The 23,566-nt window shown below is 42.7% G+C and overlaps 1 protein-coding gene across 2 annotated transcripts in view; it reads right to left on the bottom strand.

Annotated features, from left to right (window-relative positions):
• The window catches only part of MACF1 (microtubule actin crosslinking factor 1), a 378,870-nt gene that overhangs the window by 325,188 nt on the left and 30,116 nt on the right, over positions 1-23,566 (bottom strand). The window contains exon 1 of one of the 2 annotated variants that reach the window (XM_063782385.1): positions 766-906. The exons of the other annotated variant lie outside the window; for it this stretch is intronic. Coding sequence (XP_063638455.1) covers positions 766-817 — 52 coding nt within the window. The 5' untranslated portion in view covers positions 818-906. Of the gene's footprint in view, positions 1-765; positions 907-23,566 lie in introns of those variants that run through there. 2 annotated transcript variants of the gene reach the window in all.

Consider the following 23,566-nt stretch of genomic DNA (forward strand, 5'->3'; position numbering starts at 1 on the left):
GATGAAAGAAAAATGGTTTAAGCACCCTACTCTGCAAATGGAAATAAAACCACTTATTAATTAGAGAAGGGAAAGTAAAAAGATTTCATTCATTTTTCTCTTTAATATCCAAAAAGAGTCCTACATCACATCTGAGTACATTCTTCTCATGTCTGGTCAGTGAAGAATTTGCCAATGATGCAAAGAAAACACTATTTCCTTTAAAACTTTAATAAAAAGCTGCCTCTTTCAAAGTCACTGTTTTACTCTTTACAAAGGCTTACTTTACAATGGGCTTACAAATAGCCCATCAACCTGCATTCCTCCCTCCACCCTCCTCCCCACTCCCAACTCCAGTTCTCTCCACATGGGACTCTGACTCACTGTAGACACAAGCAACTGGAAAACCTGGCCCAAGAAACATAACTACACCTAGGTGAGGCTGCAGGGCCCTATGGCAAGAGCCCTCCGCCCACATTGTCTGGCCACCTCAAAGAAAACAGGGAGTGCCCTGAGCCCTCTGAGCTCAAGAATACAGGGGACATTTCTTACTTGTCCGTTCAAGCAAGACAACAGGCTGTTGCTGAAGTACCTAAGGAGATTCTCTCCTACTCACTTAGGATTGCATTTACAAACTCTATCCCTTCTGTTTAATTGCCTAAACGCATAAAAAATAGGGCCAGCTCAGAGCAGGAGGGTTTTACAGACCCTATACAACACACACCATAATAAGTGCTCACACGATCAGCAAGGACAAAGGGTAGGGGGCCTGAAGCCTTGTAATACCTCTAAGGTTGTTGAGTCCCTCCAGGAACTTCTGATACTTGTAAGCGTTCATGCCCGGCCCAGTTGAGTTGGTTCACTGGCTGAAAGTAGGCACCATGGCACAGTGACAGCTGAGAAGTGAAAGCATGCAAACCAAATGATCTCTACTCCCGCTTCTACTAGCCCCCAAGAACTGGACTTTGACCACATTTACAAGTGACGTCATCAGAGAAGCCTCATTACATTACAGCCTTTTGAGCGCCCTCATTTGTTCCAGTGAGCGGAAATACCTCCCCAGGAGAGGCCAGCCCCTCCTTTGTGCAAATGAGCTACGGGACCACAACCGCCCCTGCCTGTCATCTGCCACCTCATCTGCCACCTTCTCTCTAGACCCCAGCCCAGGCTCCACTGGGATTACTGCTCCTCTTGCTTAAACTCTAGGGAGAGAAGCTTAAATGCTTTTCAGGACACCAGTCAGGGGCTCATTTAACATTTCAGAACAAAATCTTTAAAGGGCCATGCTCACCACAAGAATATCACCACAACAGGAGCTCTTGAGCAAATATTACATGGCAATGAGACAAGTTTTACAAAATAAACAATACTCTGTACTCTCCTTACAGCAGTCATGTTTATGGACTGGAATACAGCCACACAACAGAGGAGACACTGCATATCAAGGCAGTTCAAGGCAAGGGGAGGGAAGAAGCAGAAACTGTCAAGCTCATTCCCTAACTGTTAAAAGCACAACCATTCAGGGAGACAGGACCCTCTCCATGGATACCTAGAGAGAAAATGCAGCCCAGATTATCACCCACATATCCCCAACTCCAGGACACTATTTCACTCTGATTTGTTTCGGGGTTGCTTTAATGTGTCAGTCACTACTGCAAATTTCTTTCTACTGCTGGCCTCAAAAAGATGACCATCCCAATAGTCACAGGCTCTTAGGATAAGCTACCCATATTATAACTAAAGGGGGAAAATCCCGAAATTTCCACAGCATCTTTGTTGTAAGGAACTCAAAATGGCTCATCTGCATTATTAGACTCATCTTTGAAAGTATTTTGTGAAAATAATTGCAACTTTTCATTATCAGATGAGAAAACAGACAGAAGTCCAGCCTGAGCAACATGGCAAAACCCCGTCTCTACAAAAACTCCAAAAAATTAGCTGGCTGTGGTGGTACGTTCCTGCAGTTCCAGCTACTTGGGGAGCTGAGGATGAAGGATCGCTTGAACCTGGGAAGTTGAGGCTGCAGTGAGCCAAGATCACACCACTGCACTCTAGCCTTGGTGACAAAGTGAGGCCCTGTCTCAAAAAAAGAAAAAGTAAATAGACAGAGGTTAAGTAATCTGCCCAAAAGTCACACATCATGCCAATGAGATAGCATGGCAAGAAGCTATGTTCCCCAAATCTGAGCTTGAAAAATTCTTGCTCATCTTACCACAAAAGCCTTGGCATATTAGAAATTCAGGAGCTGTCAATTGAGTCAGATCCCTGGAACAATCCCTCATATGGGAGATACACCCACCACACCGCCACCAAGATTTGAAGTTTTTCAGACAACCTGGCTCACAAGATGCCACTGGGTGACCTAGGGAAGAGTTCACAGCATACCAAATACACTGCTCTGCAAAACTCCCAATTATACAGGTTGGATGCAGGTGGAGAAACTGTGTAAGTAGCATTGCAAAAACAGAGAGAAAAGGGAGTATGCCCACCTAAAAAGATCAGGCTAAATAATTGTGACAGCTGCTAAGATAATGGAAAGGGGCTAGGTGTGGTGGCTCACAGCTGTAATCCCAATACTTTGGGAGGGTAAGGTGGGCGGACTGCTTGAGCTCAGAAGTTTGAGACCTGCCTGGGCAATATAGTGAGACCTCATCTCTACAAAAACTAAAAATGTTAACTAGGTGTGCTGTCCCATGACTGTAGTCCTGGCTACTGGGGAGGCTAAGGTGGGAGGATCACTTGAGCCCAGGAAGTTGAGGCTACAGTGAGCTGTGATTGCGCCACTGCACTCCAGCCTGGGTGACAGAGCAAGACCCCAACTTAGAGGAAAAAAAAAAAAAAAAAAAGATAATGGAAAGGGAAAGTAATAACCAACCCAAGCTTTTGTGCCTTCCAATGCTACTAGTCAGTCAACAGAACCAGCAAGGTGCTACTTTGTGCAGATGTGAGTATTAGGAGTTATGGAGAAACACAAATACATGGTTCATTTTTCTCAAAATGCAACTTGATAGGCAAGATTAACAGGTTAAAAAGGAGTTTAGTGCTTAAAGACCGTAAATTAGACAGTAGGATATAGTAAAAAACACAAATATAGATTCTTGTAGAGTCAATCCCAGGATTTCAGAGTCTATCTCAACTTTGCCAATAACTAGTTATATGAGGCAGGAGCCCCAAATTCTTTTTTTGTTGTTTTTGAGACAGGGTCTTGTTCTGTCACCCAGGCTGGAGTGCAGTGGCACAATCTTGGCTCACCATAGCCTCGACCTCCCAGGCTCAAGCGATACTCCCACCTCAGCCCCCCAAGTAGCTGGGACTACAGGCGCACATCACTACGCCTTGCTAATTTTTGTATTTTTTGTAGAGACAGTGTTTCACCATGTTGCCCAGGCTGGTCTCGAACTTCTGGACTCAACTGATCATCCCACCTTGGCTTCCAAAAGTGCTGGGGGCCTGGCGTAAGCCACCATGCCAAGCCCCCAAATTCTTATAAAATACTAAGTCATAGGCCAGGAGTGGTGGCTCATGCCTGTAATCCCAGCACTTTGGGAGGCTGAGGTAGGTGGATCACCTGAGGTCAGGAGTTCGAGACCAGCCTGGCCAACATGGTGAAACCCCATCTCTACTAAAAATACAAAACAGGCCAGGCACGGTGGCTCACACCTGTAATCCCAGCACTTTGGGAGGCCGAGGCGGGCGGATCACGAGGTCAGGAGATCGAGACCACGATAAAATCCCATCTCTACTAAAAATACAAAAAATTAGCTGGGTGCGGTGGCGGGCGCCTGTAGTCCCAGATACTTGGGAGGCTGAGGCAGGAGAATGGTGTGAACCCGGGAGGCGAAGCTTGCAGTGAGCCTAGATCGCGCCACTGCACTCCAGCCTGGGCGACAGAGCAAGACTCCATCTCAAAAAAAAAAAACAAAACAATTAGCCGAGCACAGTGGTGGACCCCTGTAATCCCAGCTATTTGGGAGGCTGAGGCAGGAGAACTGCTTGAAACCCGGAGGCGGAAGTTGCAGTGAGCCAAGATCGTGCCATTGCACTCCAGCCTGGGCAACAAGAGCAAAACTCCATCTTAAATAAATAAATAAAATACTAAGTCTTAACTATTTTTAGGTCATAAACTCCAGTGAGAATCTGATGAAAACTAAGGATACTTTTCCCTATAAAAATATACATATTTACCTACATACAAACTTTTGTTTACAAGTGGAGAAGTATCACATGGACCTCAGCTAAAGAACTCCTGAAAAGACCTTAAGACCTCTTCTGTGTCATGATCTGAAAGCAATCAGCATAGTACAATCTGAATTTAAGTGCTGAAAAGAGTCAGATGTAAAGGAATGATCAATCAGCTAAAGAACAGCTGGTTCCTTTTGCTTTTTTTAAGTCTATTCAGAGACTCTTCCCACCTAAAGAAGGAAAGTCGACTACACAACAGCAATCTAACAACAGGAACAACTGACTTAACCACTTGAACTAAGTGCATTTAAAAGACAACACATGCTAGTTTGTCATTTCCTCTGTGTGTTTCACCATTAAAATTGTTTCATAACATTTATCAGATAAAAATTAAACAAAAACAAGGATGTTTGGAACTATGGAATGAGTGGTGGTTCCAAAGAGGCTCTTGGGAAAGGAGGGTGGTGGTGCAATGGTCTGGCTCCAGTTGTATTCTTGGAGACCAGGGCTCTTTCCTCAGAGTCACAGCATTTCAAAGAACCATAGTTCAATACCTCTGCATGCCTTTCATGGCTATTCATCTTTTATCCTCCAATGGGTCCCACAAAGGCAAATAGTGAGATGTAACCTCAGGTGGTAAGAGATTCTGCCCTAAGTTCCAGACACAGACAGGCAAACGTGAAAGACTTAGGATCTGGCAGACTAATAGGCATTCTCTGGCCAGCTGCTGACAAAGCGGAAAAAAAGCCCTTCTGTCTCCAACAGCCCTTACAAAGGCACAGACACCTAAGAGCTGAGTGGAACTTGACTGAATGCAGCCAGATCAGGAAGTCCAAGACTACAGTGCCTGAGATGTGGTCCTGAGGGCTTCTGAATCTACAGTGACAGGATGGCTGTTAAAAAAAAAAAATCCCTTACCCTGCTCAAGGACAGAGCCCAGATGAGTCAGGTTCAGGATACTGCTCCTGAAACAGGGCAAGTCTGTCAGCAGACAGTTACTATCGCGGAGAAAGATCTAGACCAATGAGGTGAGAACGAATCATATCTTAGAGTTCCCATAGTTCCCCCAAAGCCCCCTAGAAATCAACACCTTCCATAATTCCTTTGAAGCAATCTTTCTCCTAAAAACAAAGGTCCCCCTCCCATAGAGCACCCACATATCAGTGTCAGAGAAACTAAACCTGGACAGCAAGATCAAGGAATTCATTCAATCATTCATCCCACATATATCTGTTGAATGCTTACCAGGTAGGAGGCACTGACCTACATGCTAGAACCCAGAACTCAGAGTCTCACCAGAGGGAGAGCAGGACGAAAAAAATATGGCAGTGTCTCGTCCACGGCCATACCACCCTGAACACGCCTGATCTCGTCTGATTTTGGAAGCTGAGCAGGGCCAGGCCTGGTTAGTACTTGGATAGTAGAAATGGCAGTGTCTCCTCAGATTCAAAGATGAGGGTCATGGGGTCATCAAACTAAGGGCACAGCTGACTTCCAACTGCTCACTCTTCAGACAAACCCTGAAGAAATTTAAGAACAGAAAAGGTAACTCTCCTCATATAAATACACTGATTTTCTTTGAGGCAGAACTGACATCCTGACAACCAGTTGCTACTATTATCCCAAAGCAGCTGCTAACCCAGGAAACAGCAAAAATGTCTCCAGTGACTTAAGGAGCCAGTAACAAAAGCAGGTGCCAGGTTCAGGGACCTATTCAGGGAGCAACAAAGATCACTTTCTTCATTGTCTCCCCCTGGCAGCAGTGTCTGGTGGAGAGAAGCGTTGAATTACACCTTGTCCTTCTGGTCTGCTGGACAGAAAATGAGTTTGCCATTTGGAGAAAGGGCTGTCCCCAGGGCCATAGCTGCCTCTGCAGGGCTGAAGAAAGGAAGACAAAAAAAGTCAGGCTTCATACTTCGAAGGAAAGGGCTGAAATGGCAAGACCAAGTGAGGCTTTAAAGGAAATTAAGTGTAGGTCTGGCAAAAAGGGTACGAAGAGCTCTGCTCACCCTGTGGCCACCCCAGGCCTGGGTAATTACTTCATGTGGATTAGACCTATGCTTCACGGCCCAACAAGAGGCTTTAAAAGAGCCCATGCTTTAGGCTACAGACCCTCGAATAAGCTCACTCTCGTTGAGCCTTTTCTTTTTGGCTGTGGGTCCAAGGAGAAATGGTTGGCTCCTTTGAGTCCTTTCCTCCCTAAGGTGCTTATGTAATACTAAGAGATCAAATGAGGTAAGAAGCACTGAGCAACTGAGAGAGAAGGCAAAAACACTTGCTTTTAGGATAAATCTGTACCTATAGGACCTCAGATTCTAGCCCCACCTGAGACTAAGGTTCCCCTCTCAGTTTATAAAATCCCAAAATAACCTAAAAGCCTCACTGCCAGGCATTCTGAGGACCTAGGAAAAGATCAGAGGTAAGAGTCACCTTCCACTGGAACAAGGTTATAGATCTCTAGCAGAGAGATGGAAGGGTAGGAAATTGATTTCCACAAAGGCATATTGAAACAGTCAGGTGTAACAGAGGTCAGGTCAACAGCTTCCTACCACCCGCAAGAACAGTTTCTCTCATCAACTCCATCAAAACCCAGAGGATACAGCTGCACCACTAAGTCAGCTAAAGATCAGTGCCTGCTTAGTAAAACTACATTTGGTTATTCTGAAAAACCTAGTGGAAGAAAAGTGCTTACTGGCTCAACTCACCTGGGCTGTTCTGCCAGCAAATCAAACAAGTCTCTAGAAACATAGGCCACCAACTGCCTTTTTTTTTTTTTAATTTGTTTAAGTCACTTGGTTTGTGATAAAGTTCTGGTAGCATTCTTTTGTTGCTTTTGAGTAGAGGAAGAAGGCAAAATAAACATTTTTCAAAAGTCAGATTCCAGACACCAAAAATAACATAACGGAATTTTCCTCTGAAGCTGCCTTTTGCTAACAATGAGGCTATATTTAAAAAGAAAGTCCAAGATAGAATGTATGGTGGCAACTCCAGAATGGTAGTGTATGAATTCTGAGGAACTTTTTTACTCTGACGTCTAAGATAAAATTCTGTGGGAGAACATCACAATGTTGAGGAAGTGCTAAAAGCACCTAACAGGGAGAACGTCAATGAGGGTGTCAACATTTGTTTAAAAAGTAGTGGGTACATATGTATCTGCTATACATTTTCTGTACTTGTCTATATGCTTGAAATATACAAAATTAAAAATTACAGCAATGTGACTAGAAATATTCCATGGAGTTTAAAAAAGAAAAAAAATTAAAGCAATGAATCAAGTTATCCATCAAATTTACAAGTACACATACCTTTTGAAACAGCAATTCACATTTAAGAATTTTACCTAAAGATATACATATGCACGCCGGGCACAGTGTTGCATGCCTGTAATCCCAGCACTTTGGGAGGCCAAGGTGGGCGGATCATGAAGTCAGGAGATCCAGACCATCCTGGCCAACATGGTGAAACCCCATTTCTACTAAAAATACAAAAATTAGCTGAGCATGGTGGTGGGCATCTGTAATCCCAGCTACTTGGGAGGCTGAGGCAGGAGAATCGCTTGAACCTGGGAGGTGGAGGTTGCAGTGAGCTGAGATTGCGCCATTGCACTCCAGCCTAGGTAACAAGAGCAAAACTCCGTCTTAAAAAAAATAAAAAATATATATATTTTATAAAAGACAAGAATGTGAGTTCTGAATCCTGATCCCAGTACTGCCACTGAACACATACCCTTCTTAATCATTCATATACTCAACAAGCAGTTTTTTATTCACTACCCTGTGCCAAATTTGTAGAGCACTGATGGAAATGAAGAGCTCTCAGTCTCTTTCCTCTCTCAGCTTATAATCTAGTAAGGGAGACAAACAAGTAACCTAACACATAATATGGTACAACTAATGCTGATAAAGATATACAGAAGCAAAGCAAAAAGGAAGCCTAGTGGCCTAGGTAAGGATTTCCAAAGGAGATGATTCTTGAACTGGGACCTCAGGGCCACAGAGAATTAAGAGTGAGGGGAACAGGGTGTTTCAGACAGAGGAAACAAAGTAGAAACATGAGCAAACATGAAGCATTTAAGCAACTCAATTTAATATGGCTAGAATGTAGGGTGCTTTCTACTTTGGAAGAATAATGGCAGGAAATGAAAGCTTTGCATGCCATGCTAAAGAAACCAGATTCACCCCAAGGACAATGGAAACCCATTGCAAGGGCTTCCGAGTGACTATTTTTATAATCAGATTTTAATTTTAGAAAGAGCATTCTGGCAGTAACAAAAAGGAAGGGAGGAAACCAATTAGGACACTATAGATACAGAATCTGAACTAAGAAAGTAGTACTGTTATCAAAACAAAGGAAAGGACACAGATTTGAAACGAAATTATACAACATTTGATCACTGTTTTATTTGAATTGGGGTCTGGTAGGGTGTATGGACAAAGAGAGGGAAGATTATCAAATGATTCCCAAATATCTCATTTGTGTGCCTGGATAGAAGATAGTACCTTAAATAAAGTAAGGAGTAAGAGAGAGAAAAGCAGGTTTGCCAGAGTGAAGGGTTTCATCTGGAACATGTTGAGTCAAAGACACCTACAGGATATCCAAAAGAAGTCCTCTAGCTCTCAGAGATAAAATCTTGGAGCTCGGAAGAGAAAACTGGCCCAGAGTCACTACAGCAGTTGAAGCCATGAGTACGAATAAGATCACTCATGAAAACTATGTAGAGTGCCAAGGACAAAATCCTAGAAAGTATCTTTCTTTAAAGGTGAACAAAGGGAAGATAAATACGAAAATGAGGAAGAAAAAAAATCAGGAGAGGATAAAATCACAAAAGGTTAGGGAAGGAGAAACTTTTAAGGAGAATGGAGTGTTTCATAGTGTCAAGTACCACAGAAAGGTCAAGTAAGATCAGAGCTGAAAATTTACCATTGGATTTGGCAATTAGGAGGTGACTGGTGACCTTGACAACTGCAATTTCAGTGTAGCAGACAGGGTTGGAAGCTAAAAGGCAGGTATATACCATTCTTCAAGAATCTTGGAGGAAACAAAGAACACGGCTCTGAAAGGGGATTCTCACTTAACATCTTTTGTTTTCCACTCCCCCTCCCATAATATGTTTGAGTATTTAAGAAAAATAAAGAGGAAAATGCACATAAAATAATGTTAACATTTAGTAGGTATTAGGTGTAGAATGACAATAATCCACTGTATTATTACCATTACTTTAAGCAGATTCCATTTACTTTGTAAATCACCAAATATTTTTTGACACTGTGCAAAATACAGAACTGGTAATGTGAGAGACAAAAAAGAGTTTATGCCAGGCACGGTGGCTCACGCCTGTAATCCCAGCACTGTGGGAGGCCAAGGTGGGCGAATCGCTTGAGCTCAGGAATTTGAGACCAGCCTGAGCACATGGCAAAACCCCGTCTCTAGTAAAAATACAAAAAAATTAGCCAGGCATGGTGACATGCGCCTGTAACCCCAGCTACTTGGGAAGCTGGGGTGGGAGGATTGCTTGAGTGCAGGAGGTTGCAGTGAGCCGAGACTGCACCACTGCACTTCAGCCTGGGTGACAGAGGGAGACAGTCTCCAAAAAAAAAAAAGTTCATGATATAGTCCCAGGTTCTAGGAGTTTAAAATCCTGTAGATGAAAATAATGCATACATACAAATAGGATGTTAAAGTATAATACAAATGATATGGAAAAAAAATACGACTAGCATTAAGTTTAGAAAACTGGAACTAACTTCCAGTGGAGAGATCAAAGAAGACTTCCTACAGGGCTTTGAGGCAGGTGGTGAACAATGGGGTAAGATTAAGACAGTTTTGTCTGGCTTAGAAGTGAGAAAGTGGTTGGAGAGGAGGCTAGAGAGGCAATTATGGAGGACTTTAAATATCGGGCTGGGATGACTGAACCCTGGCTCTCTTCTTATTGCAGCTCTGTAGTGCCAAGTGCTTGAACATTTCCACCGGAGCATGTCACAGCAAACAGAACTGAAATTACTAAAAGTGAATCCGTATCTTTCCTCCCAAAATCAATGCCTCCTTTTATTTTTTATTTTATTTTATTTATTTTTATTTTTATTTTTATTTTTTTGAGACGGAGTCTCACTCTATCACCCAGGCTGCAGTGCAGTGGCACGATCTCGGCTCACAGCGACCTCCGCCTCCCCGGTTCAAGTGATTCTCCTGCCTCACCTCAGCCTCCCTAGTAGTTGGGATTACAGGCACGCACTGCCATGCCTGGCTATTTTTTGTCTTTTTAGTAGAGACGGGGTTTCACCATACTGGTCTCGAACCCCTGACCTCAAGTGATCCTCCAACCTTGGCCTCTCAAAGTGCTGGGATCACAGGTGTGCCACCACATCCAGCCAATGCCTCCTTTTAATTTCCCACTTCAAGTAATGGCACTACCCTTTACCCAACCCATTCTCAAGTCCTATCAGTTCCTGCAAATACCTCTCCCAGTCATCCTCTTCTGTATTCAAGAGTCACTCTCTCCGGCATTCAAGAGTCACCCTCTCCCTTCTGATCCTCATTACCTCTGACCTGGATTGTTAGAACAGCCTCAAAAAAACTGACTTTCCTTATCCAATTCATGTTGCACATGCTGCTATATTAATATTCCTAGAAACACAGCCTTAATTAAATCATTCCAATGTATAAAACCTCCAACGGCAATATAAAATCAACCAAAGGGGGGAAAAAATCTCAATGAAATGTAAAACCCAACCACATGGTAAAACTTTTGTGGAGAGTAGTTTGGCAAAAGTTTTTTAAAGTACTACAAATAACTTTTGACTCAGCAATTCCATTCTTAGGAATTTATCTTTTTAAAAATACGGTTAAGTGTGCAAATATATACATGTAAGTATATTGATCTCATTGTTCATAACACCAAACAGTGCAAAATTACCTAAAAGTCCAACAACAGAAGACTGTCTCAAGTGCAATGCATCCATACAAGAGAATACTGATAGCAACATATTAATAAATTATGATGCTGATACATATTTTTGACACTGAAAGACTTTCAACATACACTAAGTGAAGAAACATGTTACAAACTGTTTTTTTCCAAATATGTATTGCATGCATATTTGCACATGAAAATATTTGAAAGAAAACATCAAAATATTTACAGCAGTTATAAATGGTAGGATTTTTGGTCACTTTAATTTTATATTTTTATTTATTATTTTAAAATCTTCCTACAACAAACATGAATATTTTATGAAGTAAAAAGGGGAGGGGAGATTCTGCCACAACCAATATCCAACAGTAGCATAACTCTTTCAGATTTTTCTAAACATTCTTTATCTGGAGAAAGCAGGAACTCTATATACAGCCCAACAATTCTACAAATTGTTATGGCACCAAAAAACAAAGATGAAGAAAGTACAGCCTGCAGTCACTGAACTCATGGTCTAGGGGAGGCTGACAATTAAACAGAAAACTGTAAAATAAGATGATAAATACTATCACAAAGGATGTACATCCTACCATAAGAACTCAGATGAAAAGGTAAGTGAAATTTTTTACTGGTTGGGGTAGAAGGAAAGAAGCAGGAACACCATTAAAATCTATTAAGTTTTGAGTTGGGACAAAAGATTACAGTATGAACAAGTATTTGTGAGGCAGAAAAAGTAAAAAGATCATTCAAGGCATAGAAAACAACATAAACAAGGGGTGAAACTGATCATCAGTTTTTAAGAGGAAATGTGGCATGATCACTGGCATAAGTCAAAGAAGACGAGGGTCTAAAATAGGGCAGTGAGTCTAGCCAGGAAACAATATCTGTTGAGATATTTTTCAGCTAGACAAACAGAACTTAGTGTCCAATCAGATGTGGAAAATAAATAGGGCCAAGTGGGGTGGCTCATGCTTATAATCCCAGCACTTTGAGGGGCCAAGGCAGAAGGACTGCTTGAGGCCAGGAGTTCGAGACCAGCCTTGGTTGTGTGTGCCTGTAGGCTCAGCTACATGAGGGATGAGGCAGGAGGAGAGCTTGAGCCTGGGATGTTCAGGTTGCAGTGAGCTATGATTGTGCCACTGTACTCCAGCCTGGGCAACAGAGCAAGACCCTGTTGAAGAAGAAAGAAGGAAAAGAAAGAAAGAAGGGAAAGAAGGAAGGAAGGAAGGGAGGGGAAAAAAGAGGAAAGAAAAGAAAGAGGAAAGAAAGGAAAGGAAAGGGAAAAGAGAAGGAAAAAGAAAAGGGAAGGAAGGAAAGAAGGGGAAGGAAAGGAAAGAGAAAAGAGAAGGAAAAAGAAAAGAGAAGGAAAAAGAAAAGAGAAGGAAGGAAGGAAAAGAGAGAGGAGAGGAGAGGAAAGGAAGAAAAGGGAAAAGGGGAAGGTGAGAAGAGGAGAGACGAGAAAGGAGAAAGGAGAAAGAAGAAAGGAGGGGAAAGGGGAATGGGAAAAAGGGAAAGGGGAAAGGAAAGGGAAAAGAAGAAAAGAAGGAGGGAGGGAGGAAGGGGAGGAGGAGGAGAGGAAGAGAGAGAAGGAGGAGGAGAGGAACAGGAGGAGGAGAAGAAGGAAGGAAGAAGGAAAAGAAGAAGAAAATAAACAAAGACAAATATTTGTGGGTACTCAGTAGGTGTATATATTTATGGGTTACATGAGATATTTTCATACAGGCATGCAATGTATACTAATCACATCAGGGTAAATAGGGTATCCATCACCTCAAGCAATTTGTGTTTCAAACAATCCAATTAAACTCTTTTAGTTATTTTTAAATGAACAATTAAATTATTTTTACTATAGTCACCTTGTTGTGCTAGCAAATACTAGGTTTTATTTAGTCTTTTTATTTTTTTGCATCCATTAACCATCCCCCACTTCCCTGTGACCCCATCCCCCCTTCCCAACTTCTGATAACCATCTTTCTACTCTCTATCCTCATGAGTTCAATTATTTTAATTTTTAGTTCCCACAAATAAGTAAGAACATGCAATGTTTGTCATTCTGTGCCTGGCTTATTTCACTTAACATAATGTCCTCCAGTTCCATCCATGTTGTTGTAAATGACAGAATGTCATTCTTTTTTATGGCTGACTAGTACTCTATTGTGTATATGTACATTTTCTTTCTTTCTTTCTTTCTTTCTTTTTTTTTTGGAGAGGAGACAGAGTCTTGCTCTGTCACCTAGGCTGGAGTGCAGTGACGTAATCTCAGCTCACTGCAACCTTCACTTTCCAGGTTCAAGCAATTCTCCTGCCTCAGCCTCCCGAGTAGCTGGGACTACAGGTGTGCGCCACCATACCTGGCTAGTTTTTGTATTTTTAGTAAAGATGGGGTTTCGCCATGTTGGCCAGGGTTGTCTTGAACTCCTGACCTCAAATGATCCACCCACCTCAGCCTCCCTAAGTGCTGGGATTATAGGTGTGAGCTACTGTGCCCGGCCCACATTTTCTTTATCTATTCATCTGTTGATGGACACTTAGGTGGCTTCCAAATCTTGGCTATTGTGAACAGTGCTGTAATAAACATGTGAGTCCAGATAGCTCTTCAATATACTGATTTCCTTTCTTTTGGGTATAAACCTAAGGAGTGGGGTTACTGGACTGTATGGTAGCTCTATTTTTAGTTCTCCAAACCATTCTCCATAGTGGTTGTATAAGCTGAATTTTGGATACATTACATGCAAATTTCTGTAGGCTACAAAGTGGAAAAGGAGAGTAGTCATTTGGAAATACAAGTTTGGACCTGGGGGAAAAGCTCATACGATAGGTAGTTACAGATTCTGACAAGAGAGTCATCACTGTACACACAGATGAAATTCCTAAATGAAATCACCAGAGTAGGTCAACTCATCCAGAGATAGCACACAGTCAGGGAAGGAAAGAGGTCCAAATGCTGTCAGATGCTGTGACAAGATGAAACAGCGTGAGAATAAAAAGAGGCTGCTGAGTTCTGCAAGCAAGTCATCACAAACAAGAGCCTTTCATTGGGATGGTGGCCACAAACCTTGGCTATAGTGGCTCACGATGACTAAAGAAGTAGAAGAAAGGCTGTTGAGGTAGTTTGGTGGTAAAGAAAAAAAAAGCACAGAGAGTTAGTCTGAAGAAGAGATAAGCTTAAAGGAATTTTTATCTTAGGATGGAGAAAACCTGAACATCTTTACAAAGAGTCACTAGGAAGGGAGGAACTAAGAACACAAAATATATATGTATATGCCCAGAGACCTGCCTCTGAAATAGGAGGGAATGTGGTAAGGACTGGTAAAGCCTACAGATAAATTGAGACGTAAAAGACTAAATTACTTATTGAAAGTTTATAAGGTGGGGTGGAGCAACAAGTTTGAAGAGAATGGTGAAAGTCTGGAATGGCTGCTGCAGAAAAAAATGAATGGCAGTCAACCAGAAGAGAATAAAAAGGTTTCAGGATAGGATTGAGAGCCAGGCTGTGGCTGGAGCTCATAAATCTGTAATAAGTCAGTCAGCACACTGTTATGCAGTGGGACTCACTAGCTCAGTGGAGAAAATGAACACAGGTCCAGCACTGGGGATAGAAAAGGCGTGGAAGAAAAAAAAGAGATCTGAGAATGCCAGTACAAGCCCTATTGTACATGATAGGTCAGGAAGCACTGACACCATAAAGGGGCGGACAGACTGGGAAACAGCAGAGAACAGGTTTAATGTGCATAAAGGAAAGGATAAGTGGAAAAAAGGAGGTTGTGACCAGATTCTGGGATGTCTAGGAGGAATGGAGCAATTGCACGTCACCTAAAATACCCTCCCCCAAAAAACTTAGTCATCTGTAAGACCAAAACTGGTGAGGCACAGTGGTTCACACCTGTAATCCCAGCACTTTGGGTGGCCAAGGAGAGAGGATCATTTAAGCCCAGGAGTTTGAGACCAGCCTGGGCAACATAGTGAGACCTTGTCTCTATTTGAAAAAAAAAAAAAAAAAAGACCAAAATTGATGCCATGCTGATTTCCAGGCCATGCTCTGATATATAAACTAGTTCTTCAAATGGGGCTGACACCTCACACATTGTTAGAAGGGAATTCCAATGAGAGAGTGGCAGGGTGAAGCTCTCCTCTAAGCTTCTTCCTTCCTTAAGATTTGATCTGGATCTCTGGGTGCAGTATCAATAACTTCAATAACTTTTCTTTTTACTGACTATAAGATTATGAGAGTTCTCATGAATATGGAGTTGCTAAAAATAAAAGTTTAAGAAATTTCCAGCTGGGGGCGGTGGCTTACCCCTATAATCCCAGCACTTTGGGAGGCCGAGGCGGGTGGATCACCTGAGGTCAGGAGTTCGGGACCAGCCTGGCCAACAGGGTGAAACCCCGCTTCTCCTAAAAATACAAAAATTAGCTGGGGGTGGTGGCAGGCACCTGTAATCCCAACTACTTGGGAGGCTGAGGCAGGAGAATCGCTTGAACCTGGGAGGCGGAAGTTGCAGTGAGCCGAGATCGTGCCATTGCACTCCAGCCTAGGCAACAGAGCAAGACTCCGTCTCAAAAAAAAAAAAAAAAAAGCGCCGTGGCTCACACCTGTAATCCCAGCACCTTGGTGGCCGAGGCGGGCAGATCACGAGGTCAGGAGATCGAGATCATCCTGGCTAACACAGTGAAAGCCCATCTCTACTAAAAATGAAAAAAAATTAGCTAGGCATGGTGGCTGGTGCCTGTAGTCCCAGCTACTCCAGAGGCTGAGGCAGGAGAATGGTGTGAACCCAGGAGGCAGAGCTTGCAGTGAGTGGAGATCGCGCCACTGCACTCCAGCCTGGGCGACAGAGCAAGACTCCATCTCAAAAAAGGAAAGAAAAGAAAAGAAAAAGAAAAAGAAATTGCCTAATTGCTGGCTTGGCAATTCCCTCAGGGTCTTGAAACTAGCCAATGTAGGACAACTGTCACTGTCCTTCCCAGAGCCTTGGATCTTTCCCCCAGTGGTAAGATGTAACAGTAAGGGCAACCTGCATAAGAAGTATACTTAACAGAGAGGCAGAAGTTGGGGTCTGCAAATAACATAAGTAACCTCCAGGATGAGGGTGGGAAAGTGAGTTTACTTCCTTTCACTGCAAATGGAAAGACTGAATCTAATCCTTGAGCCCTTACCTCACAAGGGCAGGAAACCCTAAACAAGCCACTTGCTCATTCTCTACAGATCTGGCCTCTCCTCTATCCTATTATCCTGGCCTGATACAAAAAGGAAAAGAGATTCCAATCCTCTCCAAGATGTTACAAATGAACCAGACATTGCCACCAGAAAGTGTATCTTTGATACACCAAAAGGTATATCAAAAGCTAGCTTGTATCAATAATTCACTCTAAGAGCCCCAACTTGCTTCCAAATCTTTTCGTATGGCCCAAAGACAAGGGGTACAATGATTATGAAAAGTAACTTCTGATATTAAGGTACATTGATAGAAAGAATAAAAATTCAAGGGTTAGTTGACTATCTTGATAAGCATCTGGAATGTGGCTACCACAACCAGCCTGATCTGCCATTCCATTTGGACTGAGATGGGCCCTCCTGTGTAAGATAGAAAAAGTAACTCCAAATGTTTGTTTAATGCAGCTCTGGTTCATCTTCACTCGGGTCACCGCCTTCCTTTGCTCACAAACACTTAATTGTCCCTGAAAAGTAGGTCAGCGCCTTGTGGAACAAGCTGGAAGGAGAGCTAAGACCCAGCCTATCACTCCAACAGGCTTGGAGAGGCCCAAGCTGTGTCTAGGAGACCAAAACCAGTCAACAGTGCATTATGCCAAGAGTGCTCCAGGTGCTCCAGGTGGTAACCTGGCTACTGCCATTCCTAGGTGGTGACTCAGCAGGTTGGGAAAGCAGAAGATGCAGGATGCAGGGCTGAGGCTCATGTCAGCCTGGCAAATACTTGTTCCACTCTGATAGCTAATGAGGTGTCCCTAATTAGCCATCAGAATGGAAGGAGCAAGAGGTGAACAATCAGAATGCTAAACTCTCTTCCACTGTCCATATGGTCCCTTCTGTAGAATACCAAGCATTGCTCAACCATAAATGGAGCTGCCTGAGCTTCTCCCCACTCCTTCCCCCAAATATTTTCTTCAGGGCACCCAAAAATAAACACTGCTCCTTACCCATGAGCTAGAGGTACATTCATAGCACTGTAAGCTGTCATTTGGAGTATACTTGATGAAGGTGTTAAATTTTTTTTAACAGGATACATCTTGTTCCTGGGCCCAAATACTCCATCCATCCAGGATTTTAAGGTGGGAGAGACTCCCCCATCAAATTTCCTCTAACCTCAAATTGCTTAGTTCACTAAATATAGGATATTGCTTCAAAGCAAAAAAGAAGGGGCCCAGGGAGATGAGGCAACAGGAGGCTGGCAGTTTGGGAAATAGCTACCAGAGGGTCAGCTGTCCAGCTGTCTCTGGAATCTGAAGACTTCCAAATCTAACAACTGCCTTTCTCAGGAAGAATCAAAACTATGTGAGGCAGCTGTGGAGGATAAAGGCAGCAGAGCCCAACTTCTGAAGCCAGTAGCAAATCACTTCCTTAGCCACTGTTCCCCACAAAAAGCAAACGCTGCCGGAACTGCCTGCAGACCAGATACCAGCTCTAAGAAAGAGAAATGGGAAAAGGAGTCAGTTATCTCTTTGGCAAACAGAGAGCACAGGCACCTTCCTCTATCTCCCTCAAGTTCTCAGGTAATAATACCAAAACCACTGGCAATTCCAACCTTTCTAAATTCTGACTATATAACTTTCCATTATCTTCTAGTTTCATGTACCTTTCCTCCTCCTGGTCTCCCACTACCCACCATATCCCCCAAGATACACGCATTTCATCTTTCCAAATCTAAGGTAGAATCAGAACCATGTAAACTAATACCTGAATTTGTACTTTTTAAAATTATTAGATTTAAGTCGAATAACTAGACTCTAAAATCTACAAGGCAAGAAACATGTCCTATCCCCATTACTGTAGCTAAGACTGCATGCTTACTACAAACCAAGCACCATTTTAAGCACTTTACATGTTATTTCATTCAATCTCTGTCAGAATCCTATGATATATGTGGTAACAGTAAAACACTTTACAGATGAGAACTGAAGCACAGAAAGGTTCAAGAACTTGCCCAAGTTCAGTTAATAAACGGCAGAGCTGAGATTCAAACCTCAGCAGCTTGAGTCCATGCTCTTAACACCTATATGCTACACCAAGTGGTCCCCAGACCAGCAGCATCAGCATCTCCTGGGAACTTCTTAGAAATATAATTTCTCAAGTCCCACCCCAGACCTACTGAATCAGAACTGAGGGTGGGACCCAGCAATCTGTGTTTTAACATGCCCTGCAGGTGATTCTGACGCAGGCTCAAGAGTATACAACAAGTTATGCTGCTTCTGCTTTTCATTCTTTGAGCTACACCCAAGACAGACAGGCATTCAGGAGGAATTTAACAGCGTGAAAATATTATGAACAACTGATTATAGCATAATGTTTGAGTACATGAGAATTCTAGAGCCAAATTGTGAAACCTAGCTCTGCTGCTTAACAGCTGTGTGTCCCTGGGCAAATCACTATGCCCTCCTGTTCTTCAGTTTACTCCAGTGTAAAATGGAGATAGGTTCTAAGGATTAAATTAGTTAATTTGACATAAAGCATCTATAACAGTGACTGGCACTTTTTTTTTTTTTTTTTTTGAGACAGAGTCTCACTCTGTCACCCAGGCTGGAGTGCAGTGGTGCAATCTCGGCTCACTGCAACCTCCACCTCCTGGGTTCAAGAGATTCTCCTGCCTCAGCCTCCCAAGTAGCTGGGATTACAGACGTGTGCCACCACGCCCTGCTAATTTTCGTATTTTTAGTAGAGACGGGGTTTCACCATGTTGGCCAGGATAGTCTTGATCTCCTGACCTCGTGATCCGCCTGCCTCAGCCTCCCAAAGTGCAGGGATCACAGGCGTGAGCCACCGTGCCCAGTTGCCCGGCACTTATTAAGTGCCCTATAAGCTCTTATTAACTATGGTCTTTGATCCATTTTACAATTAAATTCAATAAATGTTTATTAGGCATCTATGTGTGAGGCACTGTGCTAGACACATGCATTCATCAACATTTCTTCAACTTGTCAGCCTTTCAGCAATGGTTATTGAAGCCTTATTATACGCAATACTCTGTGCTATGGGATGTCAGAGACAAAGAATAAGGCATTAACTCTTCATCTAAGGACAGTACAAAGTAGTAGGCCAGATGTGACATTTACACAAGTAATTCTAACCCATAGTAGCAAGTGATAAGAATCGTAAGATAGCACTGTTTGGTGGAAAGAACATGGGATTTGAGGTCATAAGATTTAGATTTATGCTAGGTATGATGGCTCATGCCTGTAATCCCAGCACTTTGGAGGACTAACGCAGAAGGATCATTTCAGGTCAGGAGTTCAAGACCAGCCTGGGCAACACAGTGAGACCCCATCTCTACAAAAAACACAAAAATTTAGGTGGGTGTAGTGGCATACACCTATAGTCCTAGCTACTCAGGAGGCTGGTGTGGGACAATCTCTTGAGCCCAGGAGTTTGAGGCTGCTGTGAGCCATGTTTACACCACTGCACTGCAGCCTGTGCAACAGCAAGACCTTGTCTCTAAAAAAAATTAAAAAAAAAAAAAAAGATTTAGTTCTAATTATGGGTAACCTCAGGCAAGTTACTTAATCTCCTTAAGCCTTAATTTCCTCAGCTGTAAAACAGGAGTGATGAAAAACAGCTGTGAGGTTCCAATGAGCTAATACATGTGAAAACATTTTGTAACAGACTCTGAATGGTGTCAGTTATTACTATTACTTTTAAGTGTATTTCTTTCAATAATATTATGTCAGTTCAGAAAGATGATATAACTTGTATCTGAGATAATCAGGGAAGGATCCACAAAAAGTAACATTTGAGATGGATATGTAAGGACCAAATATAATGTAGAAATTAAAGGAAAATGCAGGCACAGGATACAGCATGAGCAAAGGCATGAAAGCAGGAAAGCTAGGAAAAAAAAAAAAGCAGAAAGCACTAGTTCATTTTAGCTGGAATATAAAGAATAGTGGCAAATTTGGGAGGCTGAGATGGGAGGATCACTTGAGGTCAGGAATTTGAGACCAGCCTGGCCAACATGGTGAAACCCCATCTCTACTAAAAATACAAAAATTAGCTGGACGTGGTAGGGGACACCTGTAATCCCAGTTACTTGGGACGCTGAGGCAGGAGAATCGCTTGAACCTGGAAGGCAGAGGTTGCAGCGACAGAGCGAGACTGTCTGAAAAAAAAAAAAAAAAACAGTGGCAGATAACATTTTAAAAAGGGTAAAGGGTAAACAAGAGGAAAAAAATCTGTTCAATTTCCCCCCATAAGCAAGCATCTTTGGTAATTCAAGTAGGAATAAATGACGAGACAGTTGATTAAAATTAGTTTTAGTAGTTATCTGTGAATTTGAAGTATTCAGCATGCCTTGTACTCCATTTTCATAGGGTGATTAAGAGCCAGCTACATCATATGCATTAACATGGAATACCCAAAATTACGTAGTTTGTGCAGAAGCCAATTTGAAAATGATACTGTTATTCCTCATCAAAGCTTCTCCAGACAGTTCATAAAAATTATTTGGCCTTAGGCCAGGTGCGGTGGCTTACGCCTGTAATCCCAGCACTTTGGGAGGCCAAGGTGGGTGGATCACCTGAGGTCAGGAGTTCGAGACCAGCCTGGCCAACATGGTAAAACCCCGTCTCTACTAAAAATACAAAAATTAGCCGGGCATGGGGGCACTCACCTGTAATCCCAGCTACTCAGGAGGCTGAGGCAGGAGAATCACTTGAACCTGGGAGGCGGAGGTTGCAGTGAGCTGAGATTGCGCCATTGCACTACAGCGTGGGTGACAGAGCAAGACTCTGTCTCCAAAAAAAAAAATTATTTGGCCTTTAAAACCTTTCAATATCATTATTGAAATGAGAGAAAGCTGTGTTCATCTAACACCAGCCATTTTTCTTTTTCTTTTTTTTTTTTTTGAGACAGAGTCTCTCTCTGTCGCCTAGGCTGGAGTGCAGTGGCGCGATCTCAGCTCACTGCAAGCTCCGCCTCCCAGGTTCACGCCATTCTCCCGCCTCAGCCTCCAGAGTAGCTGGGACTACAGGCACCCGCCACCATGCCCGGCTAATTTTTTTGTATTTTTGGTAGAGACAGGTTTTCACCATGTTAGCCAGGGTGGTCTCGATCTCCTGACCTTGTGATCTGCCCACCTCGGCCTCCCAAAGTGCTGGGATTACAGGCGTGAGCCACCGCGTCCAGCCTACCACCAGCCATTTTTCAAGTGTTTGTTAGGACCTCTACTCAAATACAACATGAAGTACACTCATTTTTGTTTTGTTTTGTTTTGATTCGTTGTTTTTGTACAAGAAAGTATTTCAACAAGATCCTTGAGTGACAGGTAGCACATAATCCAGAGTAGCACAAATTTGTTGAAATAGAAATTAAAACTTCCAATACTGTTTCAGACTTTTTTTTTTTTTTTTTTTTTTGAGATGGAGTCTCGACTGTTACCCAGGCTGGAGTGCAGTGGCACAATCTCGGCTAACTGCAACCTCCGCCTCCCAGGATCAAGCAATCCTCCTGCCTCAGCCTCCCTAGTAGCTGGGATTATAGGCTCGTGCTACCATGCCCGGCTAATTTCTGTATTTTTAGTAGAGATGGGGTTTCTCCATGTTGGCCAGGCTGGTCTCGAACTCGCGACCTCAGGTGATCCACCTGCCTCGGCTTCCCAAAGTGCTGGGAATACAGGCATGACCCACCACGCCTGGCCTCAGACAAATTTTTTTAAGTTTTGTATGTTCATATAGTTGAATGAGATAATGCAATACTTTTAATTGATCAATCCTTACTTGCTTGCCAAAGAGCATCTGAAGGTAAAAAAATAAAAAATAAATAAATTGGGGCACAGTGGCTCATGCCTATAATCCCAGCTCTTTGGGAGGCCAGGGCAGAAGGATGGCTTGAGCCCAGGAGTTTGAGACCAGCCTGGGCAATATAATGAGACTTCGTCTTTACAAAAAATTTAAAAATTAGCCAGGTGTAATGGCACATGCCTGTAGTCTCAGATACTTGAGAAACTGAGGTGGGAGGATCTGTTGAGCCTGGTAGACACGTTACAGTGAGCTATGATTGTGCCACTGCACTCCAGTCTGTGCGACAGAGCAAGAACCTGTCTTTAAAAAAATAAAAAAAGACTGGGAATGGTGGCTCATGCCTGTAATCCCAACACTTTGAGAGGCCGAGGCACACAGATCACTTGAGGCCAGAAGTTCGAGACCAGCCTGGCCAACATGGCAAAACCCTGTTTCTAATAAAAATACAAAAATCAGCCAGGCGTGGTGGTGTACATCTGTAATTGCAGTTACTCAGGAGGCTGAGGCATGAGAATCTCTTGAACCTGGGAGGTGGTGGTTGCAGTGAGCCAAGATCGCACCACTGCATTCTAACGTGTGCAACAGAGGGGGACTCTGTCTCAAAATAAAATAAAATTAAATTAAATTAAAAAAATAACAAACTTTGAAAAAAGTCCATTTTTAGTTGACAAAGGGTAAATATAACTTGGTCATGTCAAATATTTTATATTTAAAATCCAACCTTCAGTTTTGCAGAAAGTTGCATGAGGAAAAAACATGAACTTCCAAGAAACAAGTAAAAGTTAAACTTCAAATTTCAAACTGAACACTCTCACGCTTGTCTTTATTCTACTGTCATACAAGTGCCCCCTACTGTCGTTCATATTTAATCTGTTTCTCTAAAATAGATTCTTTTTTAAAATTCATTTTTCTTTAGTAATATGTACATATACAACCTTAGTTGACTAATACTAAATATGGTCTTTATTAATTTAATATAGAATTAATTCACTTTTATTATGCTGACAGCATAAAATAATCCTGAGTAGCTTCTGAGAGACAACTGGTCTCTAGGCATTGGAGGTACAAAAGCAGGTAATATGAGGGTAGGCCAATTTGCATAGGGGAGTGCACTGAGGTGACGTGTCTCTATGTCCATGAGCAACTGGGCAAAAAATCCTAATGCCACTGCAGTCCCCTCAGGCACAGAGCAGGAACTGGGGACAAACCAGTATAAACCACCCCTTCCACCCTATAAACAAACAGGAAAATCCACAGTTGGAGATACAAGGGTTTGGAGGGACTACTGCCTCTCCTCACCCTCTACCCATGTCCAGCATAAGCACAGGACACAGAAGCTAGGCTCCTGGACTTTTTCAGGTCTAACCTGGAAGGCAGAAAAATCACAGCTGGATAGCAGTCTTTCTTCAGAATTTTGGTAGACATTGTAAGAGACTGTCTAAGCTGTCAAGGCCCTTCTGCTAAGGCTCTTTATACTTGGAACTCCTTGGAGACCTCTCACATTATCCTGGACCCGTTTCCAATGCATGC

The sequence above is a fragment of the Pan troglodytes genome, chromosome 1 (genome assembly GCF_028858775.2).
Source record: "Pan troglodytes isolate AG18354 chromosome 1, NHGRI_mPanTro3-v2.0_pri, whole genome shotgun sequence".
In the NCBI taxonomy this organism is placed as follows: Eukaryota; Metazoa; Chordata; class Mammalia; order Primates; family Hominidae; genus Pan; species Pan troglodytes.